This window comes from Anabrus simplex, chromosome 4, assembly GCF_040414725.1.
Source record: "Anabrus simplex isolate iqAnaSimp1 chromosome 4, ASM4041472v1, whole genome shotgun sequence".
Lineage (NCBI taxonomy): Eukaryota > Metazoa > Arthropoda > Insecta > Orthoptera > Tettigoniidae > Anabrus > Anabrus simplex.
The window spans coordinates 347501443-347513650 of record NC_090268.1 but is presented as its reverse complement, the minus strand read 5'-3'; the positions used below and the strand labels follow the sequence as shown (position 1 = coordinate 347513650).

The window sequence follows — 12208 nt, the reverse complement described above, 5'->3', positions numbered from 1 at the left end:
TTCGCTAACGAAAAATGATGCGGAATTGTTCGACATTATTTGCTGTGCCCGTATTTTAATTGATAAACATGCTACCAGCGATAATTGTGTCCAGCGTTCAATTCTGGATTACTAGAAGGAATAAATACTGTGCAGCATTATTATTGGTGTTATTTCTACAAAACATGCAATGTGTATTAAGTAGGCATATATACTGTTCTACTGTGCAGTGTGAGGAAATTCAAAGCAAGAACAGATTTGTGTTAAGAGTTGATGAACTAGTGTATATAAGTGTGTGATTAGAGTCATTATTGTATCTACTAAGGTATAAAATAATATAAATGTACTGTTGAATTATCTAACGGAGGTATGCACTTATGATTTTTATGTTACTTTTTAACCACCTTTAAGAAACGGAATCCTATATACAGCGGAAAATAATCCGGTCCCATGGGTTTCCGCTGATGACAGGTTTTACTGTGCGTTGAAAGTTTATTTCGAGTACAATCCGGCCATGAAAATCAAATAATCAATGCTGTTTTATTGCTTGTTGTTAAAATACATATATGGATTATTTGAACAAAAATACATTTTACAATATTCGTTTTACGTCGCACCGACACAGATAGGTCTTATGGCGACGATGGGATAGGAAAGGCCTAGGAGTGGGAAGGAAGCGACCGCGGCCTTAATTAAGGTACAGCCCCAGCATTTGCCTGGTGAGAAAATGGAGAAACCACCTAAAACCATCTTCAGGGCTGCCGAAAGTGGGGTTAGAACCCACTATCTTCCGGATGCAAGCTCACAGCTGCGCGGCCCTAAACGCACGGCCAAATTTTCCGGTAACAAATTAAATATGCTGTGCGAAGTGATCTGTTTGCCACTTTATCTTTGGCAGCTAATTAAAAATGTGTATGCAGTAACATTTCAACACTTATTCCAATATAGTTAAACCGGAGTTACTATGCCAATACTGACGTCGATCATTTGAAATGTAGCTCAGTGGAGTCGAATCAAATTTATCGGAAGGCATTGCTGAGAAGAGCAGATGTATACACACTGAAACTGTATTTTTTTTCTGAATGGTATGCACTCGTTAGTTCAACATGTCGAAGAGGACGTATACAGCACGATATAACAAATGTTTTGCTTTGTTTTGTTATTTATTATTTATTTATGTCTGGCCTTCTTGCCATGCGTACAATCTGTCATCGATAGGATTTACGGTATTCCCAGAAGGCATAATATAATTACAGGTAATTGCTTGCGATCTGTTAAATATCCTATTGATTTACACTATGATTAAATATATTCCTTGTTCCTGTGAATCTGTTTACATTGGCCAAACAAGTAGGAAGATAGCAACGAGGGTTAAGGAACTTCGCAGTCACTTATGTTTTCGCCAGCGAGGGTAGTCTGATGTGGGAGAGAATGACGTATGTTACATAATGACCATCAAACCATTTTTGATAAAGTATCTGGAGGTTGTAACGAGACGTAGAATCACTCGTGAGGCAAGTAGAAATTGCTAAACACCCGAATAATTTTAACAAAGAGGATGGCTGTATGGTTTACTGAGCATATTATGGCTACCCTCCATAATTAAGTCTTAACATTTTTCTCTTTGAAAATGGAGGCCCTGGAATAAATTATATTTATAACAAGGCCTTCCTATCTTGAGTCCACTCACTATGGAGTGACAAATTGCCATGAATGGTTTTCATTCTATATTGTCATTACTCTGAAGACGATCTTGGTTGCAAGATTGAAACGCATCAGCATATAATAATTATAACACGAACTATTATCCCCAAAACAATATAACATATTATTATTATTATTATTATTATTATTATTATTATTATTATTATTATTATTATTATTATTATTATTATTATTATTATTATTATTATTATTATGGTTGTACTTGGACTGTTGCAATTTATGCAAGGTATTTTATGTGAGCAACATACGTTTACGTACAGTATACAGTTTTCAAATTATTCGGATTTGTAACTGCAACATGAAAATTTGTGCAATATTAACATGTTAATATTTGAATTTTTAAAAAACATTTAAGCTCTTTAGGCTTTTCAATCGTGAAATTACCAGCGTTTCGCCCCAGTGTACCAGTGAGCTCATCAGTTGGATTGCTGCATATTTCCAAGACGCTGGCGGCTAGTGCGCTGTTGAGACACCTCTGCAAGCCTGATATTTAAATTTATGCTATTGTTAAAAGTCATTTTTACAAAAAAAAAAGTTCGTTATCATATTTTTTCATATCCTTGATTTGAATTGTACCTGTACCTATCTCTTTACTTTTGGCACACTCTGTACTCATTAAGTCATTACATTACCAGTTAATTCCACGGTATACCGAGCGAGTTGGACACACATTTTACGGGTTGTTTAAGTTTAAACTTACATTCGGATGACACCCCCTCCCTCCCACTTTCGACAACCCTGAAGGTAATACAGGATGAAGCGAAATTCCTGCACTTGGGCATCGCAGCGCGACTCCTCACATGCCAGCAATAAAAAAATGTCTCTCACAAACTTTCGTCCTGCGAGTATATCCGGCAGAAAAAGGACGTTGAAGAGTGGCAATCTGGCAACACTGTAACCACATGTACGGTAACTACCTCTGTCAGCACATTTTAATCGTGCTGTACAGTTGGTGCAGTGGATAGAGTCGAGGCGTATGTTTTTTTTATTTCGTGAATGTAGTTCAGGTGGTATGGTATCTGGCAACTTAATCGTCAACAGCGATTGCAGCGGGTCTTCTAGAAACAATTTGCACTTACACATTACGATCCTAGAAATGGACGAACAATCGTTTTCATTGGTGAGCTTTGAAAGACGCCCTTTCCACGTCGTGTGCGTGAATTTATTCGCATCACTTCATCTACTAGATGCGAAACCTGTTTTCTTTGTACCCTCCTCCAATGGTCCCATAGATTAGTCTTCTTCTTCTTCTTCTTCTTCTTCTTCTAAATCTGTTTACCCTCCAGAATCGGTTTTTCCCTCGGACTGAGCGAGCGATCCCACCTCTACCGCCTGAAGGGTAGTGTCCTGGAGCTTCAGACTCTGGGTCGGGGGATACAACTGGGGAGGATGACCAGTACCTCGCCCAGGCGGCCTCACCTGCTATGCTGAACAGGGGCCTTGTGGAGGGATGGGAAGATTGGAAGGGATAGGCAAGGAAGAGGGAAGGAAGCGGCCGTGGCCTTAAGTTAGGTACCATCCCGGCATTTTGCCTGGAGGAGAAGTGGGAAACCACGGAAAACCACTTCGAGGATGGCTGAGGTGGGAATCGAACCCGCCTCTACTCAGTTTACCTCCCGAGGCTGAGTGGACCCCGTTCCAGCCCTCATACCACTTTTCAAATTACGTGGCAGAGCCGGGAATCGAACCCGGGCCTCCGGGGGTGGCAGCTAATCACGTTAACCACTACACCACAGAGGCGGACCCATAGATTAGTACCAAGTATTATTCTTGCCTCGTCCAGGTCCATTACATTTCGTCAGGGCCTTACGCTAACAGTAGGCCTAGCAACATTCGTTCGTTCGTAATCTGTTTACACTCCAGGGTCGGTTTTTCCCTCGGGCTCAGCGAGGGATCCCACCTCTACCGCCTCAAGGGCAGTGTCCTGGAGCTTCAGACTTGGGTCAGGGGATAAAACTGGGGAGGATGACCAGTACCTCGCCCAGGCGGCCTCACCTGCTATGCTGAACAGGGGCCTTATGGGGGTAGAGGAAGTTTGGAAGGGATAAACAAGGAAGAGGGAAGGAAGCGGCCGTGGCCTTAAGTTAGGTACCATCCCGGCATTTGCCTGGAGGAGAAGTGGGAAACCACGGGAAAAACTTCCAGGATGGTTGAGGAAGGAATCGAACCCCCCTCTACTCAGTTGACCTCCCGAGGCTGAGTTGGACCCCGTTCCAGCCCTCATACCACTTTTCAAATTTCGTGGCAGAGCCGGGAATCCAACCCGGACCTCTGGGGGTGGCAGCTAATCACACTGATCACTACACCACAGAGGTGGACGCCTAGCAACGTGCTTTGCGAATAATGTCCAAACTCGGTTACAATTTGTATGTGTACCATGGTCCTACTAATTATGCCTTTCAACATTGCATCTGGTAACCGCATGCTGTTTAGTACGTATCTCAATGCATTATTATTATTATTATTATTATTATTATTATTATTATTATTATTATTATTATTATTATTATTATTATTATTATTATTATTATTATTATTATTATTATTATTATATTGATGGGACTGTGGAAACATCGCCTCTATTACTGTTCGGGAAACAGTGTAATTCGCAACCGACCATTTCACAAGTAGCGGTGTCGGGATGAATCATGCAGAACAATATCTGTCAGGGGGGTAATTCGCATTAGGTGGAACAGCTACATCTATGCGCGCATAAAAATTACATGTAGTTTGTAAATGACAAGTAGACGTAGTGTTATTGTACTGTGGCTATCATCTTTAGCGTCTCGAAAGTGATGTTTTTTGTGTAGTTATTCTGTCCTATGACAGGTCATTTATTTCAACTGTCTATTTCTTATTTGTCTAATCACGTATTTGTTGTGTTCAGCGTTGATGTAATGTCCGATGGCAATTAGCAAATAAAATAATGCGCTTCAACCCAGGATCGAACCCTCGACCTCCTGCATGCTAACCAAAAACTCTACCCACTGCACCAACTGTACCGCACGACTACGGTGTATTAACAGAGGTAGTTACCATACATGTGGTTACAGTGTTGCCAGATTGCCACTCTTCAACATCCTTTTTCTGTCGGATATACTCCCAGGACGAACTTTTGTGAAAGACATTTTTTTTTTATTGCTGGAATGTGAGGAGTCGCGCTGCGACGCCCGAGTGCGCGAATTTCGCTTCACCTTGTATAATAATGGCGTATGGCCTCCGGAGAGGTCTGGTGCAGGTCTTTTTCTAGTACACGGCCTACTAGGCGACCTGCATGTCTGTGAAGATGAGGACCCTACCTAGGATGATTTCTAATATTGAATACGCCCCACACACCCAGGCCCCGAGTCATTGGAATTAACCAATTAAGGTTAAAATCCCCGACCCGGCCGGAAATCGAACCCGGGACCCTCTGAACCGAAGACCAGTCCGCTGACCATTCAGCCAACGAGTCGGACACCCTGAAAGTAATTTCCGGGGAATGGAAAAATCAACTTGAATGACTTTGATGATTATATAAAGGAATAAAAAGTGATGCCAAAATATAACAGTATTCTTTATCTTCAATTACCATAGTCCGTTCCAAAAATAAAATTATGAAACATTCTTCTTGATCCATCCTCTTAAAAAACAGCAAATCCCGTTTAATGACGATCATCATCATCATCATCATCATCATCATCTGTTTACCCTCCAGGGTCGGCTTTTCCCTCGGACACAGCGAGGGATCCCACGTCTACCGCCTCAAGGGCAGTGTCCTGGAGCTTCAGACTCTTGATCGGGGATACAACTGGGGAGAATGACCAGTACCTCGCCCAGGCGCCCTCACCTGCTATGCTGAACAGGGGCCTTATGGAGGGATGGGAAGATTGGAAGGGATAGGCAAGGAAGAGGGGAGGAAGCGGCCGTGGCCTAATGTTAGGTACCATCCCGGCATTCGCCTGGAGGAGAAGTGGGAAACCACGGAAAACCACTTCCAGGATGGCTGAGTGGGAATCGAACCCACCTCTACTCCCGAGGCTAAGTGGACCCCGTTCCAGCCCTCATACCACTTTTCAAATTTCGTGGCAGAGCCGGGAATCGAACCCGGACCTCCGGGGGTGGCAGCTAATCACGCTAACCACTACACCACAGAGGTGGACTTAATGACGATGCTTCTATAATATTATTGATTCGTTATGTCCAACTATGGAGCGTGTTTGAACTTATTAGAACATTTTTTCCCCCCTTCTTTTCTTCCCAGTATCTCTTCATCCTCTCGCTGTTTTCCTTTTTTACATTGTTCAGTCCATTCTGTATTTAGTCGGGTGGGCTTTACAGAAAGTTTGTGTTTGTGAATTAAGGTTCTGAATTTTATTCTATCTTGAATGGTTTCTTCATTAAGGCCAATTTCATTTAGGTCTTCACTCATTTCTTTTAGCCAATTGTTGTGATTTTTCATTGATAAGGCTAAGTTTAAAATTTTCTTTGTGAGCCTGTTATTATCCATTCTATGTCATCATCATCATCATCATCATCTGTTTACCCTCCAGGTTCGGTTTTTCCCTCAGACTTAGCGAGGGACCCCACCTCTACCGCCTCAAGGGCAGTGTCCTGGAGCTTCAGACTCTTGGTCGGGGGATTCAACTGGGGAGTATGACCAGTACCTCGCCCAGGCGGCCTCACCTGCTATGCTGAACAGGGGCCTTATGGAGGGATGGGAAGATTGGAAGGGATAGGCAAGGAAGAGGGAAGGAAGCGGCCGTGGCCTTAAATTAGGTACCATCCCGGCATTCACCTGGAGGAGAAGTGGGAAACCACGGAAAACCACTTCGAGGATGGCTGAGGTGGGAATCGAACCCACCTCTACTCAGTTGACCTCCCGAGGCTGAGTGGACCCCGTTCCAGCCCTCGTACCACTTTTCAAATTTCGTGGCAGAGCCGGGAATCGAACTCGGGCCTCCGGGGGTGGCAGCTAATCACGCTAACCACTACACCACAGAGCCGGACCCATTCTATGTAAGTGACCATAAAATTGCAATCGCCGTTTCCTGATTGTATCTGTGATTTTTGAATTAATGCTATTGTTAAAAATCATTTTTATAAAACATTATTTTCGTTAACATATATTTTTTCAAATCCTTGATTTCTTAGAGTATTGATTTTGAATTGCACTTGTACCTATGTCTTTACTTTTGGGACACTCTGTACTCATTAAATCATTACATTACCAGTTAATTCCACGTTATACCGAGCGAGCCGTAGCCGTGTTGAAACACCGGATCCCGTGAGATCTCCGAAGTTAAGCAACATTGGGCGTGGTCAAGATTTGGATGGTTTGCCACGCGCTGTTGGTGGGAGGTGAGGGAATGGAGGAGCGAAAAGGAACTGGCCACCCTGCCGTACGTAAACTCCGGCTCAGGCACACCTCTGCGGAGGTTCGGACCTGCCTTTGGGCGGAATACACCTTTACTTACCTTGATAGATTTCATGTGATTTCTTTTCATCCAAATTCTATTTTCGCATTTTGGCCCTAATATTTTTCTGGCGATTTTTCTTTCCTGTTTTTCGATAATCTTTATTCGAGATTTGCCACCAAATATAATAGTATCATATGCATAAAGTGCTTCTCTTTTAAATACTGTGTTATGATGTCGTAATTTTGCCTTTTTGATATAGCATTGTGTCTGTTCTAAGTGTTTTGTATGTTCTTTGAAGTTTTGCGATTCTTTCTTTGTTAGTTCGCTGATTTAACCCTGCTTCTATATTAATATTACATTGTTATTTATACCGAACTGTTCTTTGTTCACAGGTTCACAAGGAATCGTAACGACAGCCACCATGTCTTCAAGACTCAGCCGCCCACGGCGTACGAAAGTGTATGATTGCAATTACAGTATGGGCGAACGCTACTATAGGCCCGTAGTGGATGACCTGGACCGCAAGTACTCGACCCGCGGACACATCGCAGAAGCTGCTGCAGCCGCTGATGCCAGCATTAATAGTCTCCGATCTGCAATGTCCGAAAACGAGAGTTCACTGAACACGTCCCTACGTCGGAGTGCGGCTCGTGCAATGGAAGACAATGAGGAGGAAATTGTCCGCAGGAGACCTGCATCTTCTCTCATGGAGGACTACGACTCCATATTTGACAGTCGTGTCAACAGTGACAGCATGAGCAGAAGTCGTGCCCTAATCAAGGCCTCGATGGACGAATCTGAGGATGACACAATCCAACATAACCTAAAGCGCCTTCGCGCGGCAAGAGCTGCCCGTCAGGCTATTGAAGATGAAGTAGACACAACAATTACATCCAAATCACTTCGCCGCAATCTATCCGATAACTTCTCTGAGAAAGTTCTGGGCACTGTCGGGCTCAAACACTCCGATATCGCCAAGGCTCGTGTTGATTTAGCGGATGATGCTATCAACAGAAGAGTTTTGAAGGTCATACAAACAACGACGACAACAGGGCAGACTGAGGAGAACCCCTCATGGACAAGATGGTGCAAGATGTCGGATGCCCCAGGTGATGATTACGATGAACAATCATTTACACGAGCACGAAGGGCTGCCCGTGCACGTATGGCTGATCTAGAAGCCGAAGTGGGAAATGATCGAGCAGCTGATGCTGCAGCTGAGAGAGCCCGCAAGACACGGGCGCGACTAGCGGACATTGAAGATGAGATGGAAGCCCTAGCGATACGAGGTGCTCAGAGGGAGAAGCGGGCTGCCGACCTTAAGGCTTTTATTCAAGAAAACGAGACTGGGACTGATGTAAGCAACAATACTTCAGCGAAAAGCTCAATGCGCGTCAAGAAATTTTCCAGTAGCCTACAATCCGAAAAGAAGACTGTGACTTTCTAAAAACTGACCAGTTCCTTTTGGAATGTGAGGCATGTGATCTGCCATAAAATATGTAATCGAACCGAATATAGTCCATTTTTCGGAGTATTTTATTTTACAAATAGTCTCTCGACATGTGTCTTCCTGTCTATTCTTCTTTCACTTGGACTTCCAGAAATATACACTGAAAAACGGCGTGAACAAAAGACTTATTCCAGAGATATCAGCACTTCCGTGCAAGGAAGTTTCGTGATATCATAGCATACATTTATAATATAAACACAATCTACTAATGGAATATGGTTCGTAGTATGCATGTTTTTGTACACAGCTGTTGATATCATAAAACACATTTTTATAAATTAATTTACAATCTGTCTCAATAAAATAGTGAGGGATTAATAAACAGATACTTCTAAGAAAATAGATACAGTTTTGTGCGCTAGTTTTCGGTTTGTAAAATAAAAATAATAAATGCTGTTACCTGTTAGTTACTGTAAACATGATTGAATGCTTACCACAGCTAATAATAAAACTAACAAGAAAGTCACACTGGGGTGGACTACTTCTGTCGATATTTTATTGACGACAATATTTCAGTAGGTCTGGTGCTTTTGAGAAAGTGAGACTTCAGTTTATGTTACTAAATTTTATGTAGTTTAAGGCTTTTTATACACAAAATCTTCTCGTTTTCGTTTTTTGGTTCACCTTATAGCTCTCTGTACCAATTTCCATGCAAAATTTACCATCAGTAATCAAAAACGTTTTTATTTTTAGACTGGCATTTTAGTGAAGAGGTGCGAACTGCAGTTAGAACAGTGGTCGTGGAATATGGAGCACAGCACTGATCTGTAACTCACATGGTTGCACTGAATACTTTCTTGGTCAAAGAATAAACAAATAATCAAGCCATCCTTTAACCTATTTCATAACTTAATTGGATGACACCCTTTTTTCAGAATTCTTCAGAGTCACTATTCTCTAAGATGAACCAAAAATGATCATATTTAATTAAAAACCTGAACGAGTTACAGGCCCAAAATCATTAAATAATTCTATGATTTTCAAAATTAACGTGTGTTTTTTTCTAAATGATCATATTTAATTAAAAACCTGAACGAGTTACAGGCCCAAAATCATTAAATAATTCTATGATTTTCAAAATTAACGTGTTTTTTTTTTCTAAAATCTATATAAATGTATCCGTTAACCACATGGTGTTCATTCTCGCAAAGAAAATCTCTGCTTTCAACGATATGAAACAATTGTTCAGTTTTATATCAATTGAAGATTTTAAATGTTTTGAAAAATATGGAAACTCAGTTTGGAAAAGCTGGTAAAAGTCAATTGCATCACACCGTGAAAAATGTTCAGTAATAATATACCAGGCGACCCGCGAGCGCCGTACTTTCTACTTGCAAGTGCCCCGCATGCTACAAAGTGCTGTATTTTGGATGCTGTGAAACAAATACGAGGGGCGTACTACAGGCTATTGTTTTACACTTTAATTTTTGTACGTCCGGGTATGGTTCACATTTCACTTTTGAAGGTGGTGATGTATAACTAGTGTCTTGTTTCACCGTTTGGTAGCAGCACACGCACAGGAGCCAACGAATGCACTCGTCATAGCTATTTCATAACAACACTGACAGCGTAGGGTCAGACAACGCGGAAAGCACAACCGTCAGGGACAGCGCTATACGACTTGGTTCCTATGGAAAGAAGGCGTGACCACTGCAGAAATTCATCGGCGCTTGGTGGCACACACGTCACCACTTTCAAAAGTGAAATGTGAACCGTACCCAAACGTACATTTTTTTTTTTTTTTTTTTTTGCTATTTGCTTTACGTCGCACCGACATAGATACCTCTTATGGCGACTATGGGAAAGGAAAGGCCTAGGAATTGGAAGGAAGCGCCCGTGGCCTTAATTAGGGTACAGCTCCAGCATTTGCCTGGTGTGAAAGTGGGAAACCACGGAAAACCATCTTTAGGGCTGTCGACAGTGGAGTTCGAACTCACTATCTCCCGGATGCGAGCTCAGAGCTGCACGCTCCTAACCGCACGCCCAACTCGCCCAGTCGTACTAAAAATAAAGTGTAAAGCAATATAGTACACCCTTCGTAGGAGTCATTTTACACGTTCTTTAATGGGGTGCATTTTTAAATATGCCAAAGATGCGGAAAAGAAAATTAAATGACATTAATTTATACACGTGTAGACATTGCGCTCTATAAAATGTTCCTTTATGAAACAAAAACGAACAGTCTTCGGCGAAGTACGTGTATAGAAGGCAGGCGTCTGTTTAGAAAGTCCTGGGCATACCACCTGCGAGCTTCGGCTGCATTCCGACCAGATTTTCCATGGATGAAAATAATGTCTGTGTATTCCTTGTTGTTGAGCACACTAGTCATTGCCGGTATGTAGACAGCAAATATAGTGCTGCTGAAACATACACTAGACTAGTACTATGCGGTCGAAAACGAGATTTACTATTGCAAGGGGATGCATTGGACGAGTAGCGCTGAGGAATATACTGCGAGCGACCTTCCAGTTGTTATCTCTTCATATTCTGGCGTAACCTGCCTGATGGCAGTAGTGCTCCTGTGAAAATTAGTTAGTAGATATCCTCTTTATCAGTTTTTCATGCGGGGTATTTATAGGTAGAAAGTACGGCGCTCGAAATCCGCTGTACCCTACAGGGCACATCAACACTGCAGGATCATACCTACCTGCTCACCTGCTCTTGCATACGGGCACCAGCTCAGCTGCAGTCGGCAGAAATGGTCGATAGTTGGGTTCTTGTGACGAGAGGATCATGGGGCTAGTACAATTACATTAAACTACGAAATGAGGAACACTTTCGCTGCGATCAGAATTTTTGAGCATAAGTTTGTATTCACAACACAAGTTATTTACAAGGATTGCACCTGTAGTGCCAAAATAAATGCCCCAAAGGCTCACGTCTACAATTCAAAAGAAAACATAATCTGGGTTATGACGTTGTGCTGAAGTTTGTCGATCTGTGAACCAGGAAACGAAACGGATGTATCCCCAACATGGAAAACATCATCACTATGCCTGCGACATAAAATGACATGATGGTAGAATCAAGAATACCCGCAGACATTACCGACACTATGAAAGTTTCCTCCCATATCGGGATATTTATATACACAAAAATAGCAGCACAATAAGTGATAAAAATAATCTTAGATAACCTACTCTAGCGCCCTCAATGACATATTTATACGGACGTGAACCCACGTCCACCAGGCAGAACTTTGTGTCAACAGGGCAATCATAACAGTAGCATAGTGCCGAGATCACATTAGTAAAATACGCAACCCCAAGAATGCGAATCAAACAAGAAAGGAAAAGGAGGTAAAATGGTTAAAATAAATGACGCACTGTGTTTGCAAAAGGCTTCTCTGCAAAAGGAGAATGACCTACCTCCAGAGCGATTTAAAAATGGCCGAGCTCACCCCAATACAGAGCAGGCGAACATTTACCCGCAGTCAGGTCTGGAGCCTCCCCCTACATCAGAAAAATCTTGTAAACAAACTACCGCTAGACGTCTTACCCTACATTCTTTCACAAAGGGACTTTCAAGCTTCTACTCATAGCAGCAAATGGCCACAAAATAAGTGAGGAAAGACACATCTCACATACGCACCTGA

At 42.3% G+C, this 12208-nt stretch overlaps 1 protein-coding gene across 2 annotated transcripts in view; it reads left to right on the top strand.

Annotated features, from left to right (window-relative positions):
* LOC136871980 (myosin heavy chain, non-muscle) overlaps nucleotides 1–9019 on the top strand; it is a 28244-nt gene extending 19225 nt beyond the window's left edge. For both annotated transcript variants that reach the window (XM_067145754.2, XM_067145755.2), the window contains exon 2: nucleotides 7496–9019. In XM_067145754.2, coding sequence (XP_067001855.1) covers nucleotides 7525–8550 — 1026 coding nt within the window. In that variant the 5' untranslated portion in view covers nucleotides 7496–7524 and the 3' untranslated portion in view covers nucleotides 8551–9019. The remainder of the gene's footprint in view (nucleotides 1–7495) is intronic.
* Nucleotides 9020–12208: the final 3189 nt, after the last annotated feature.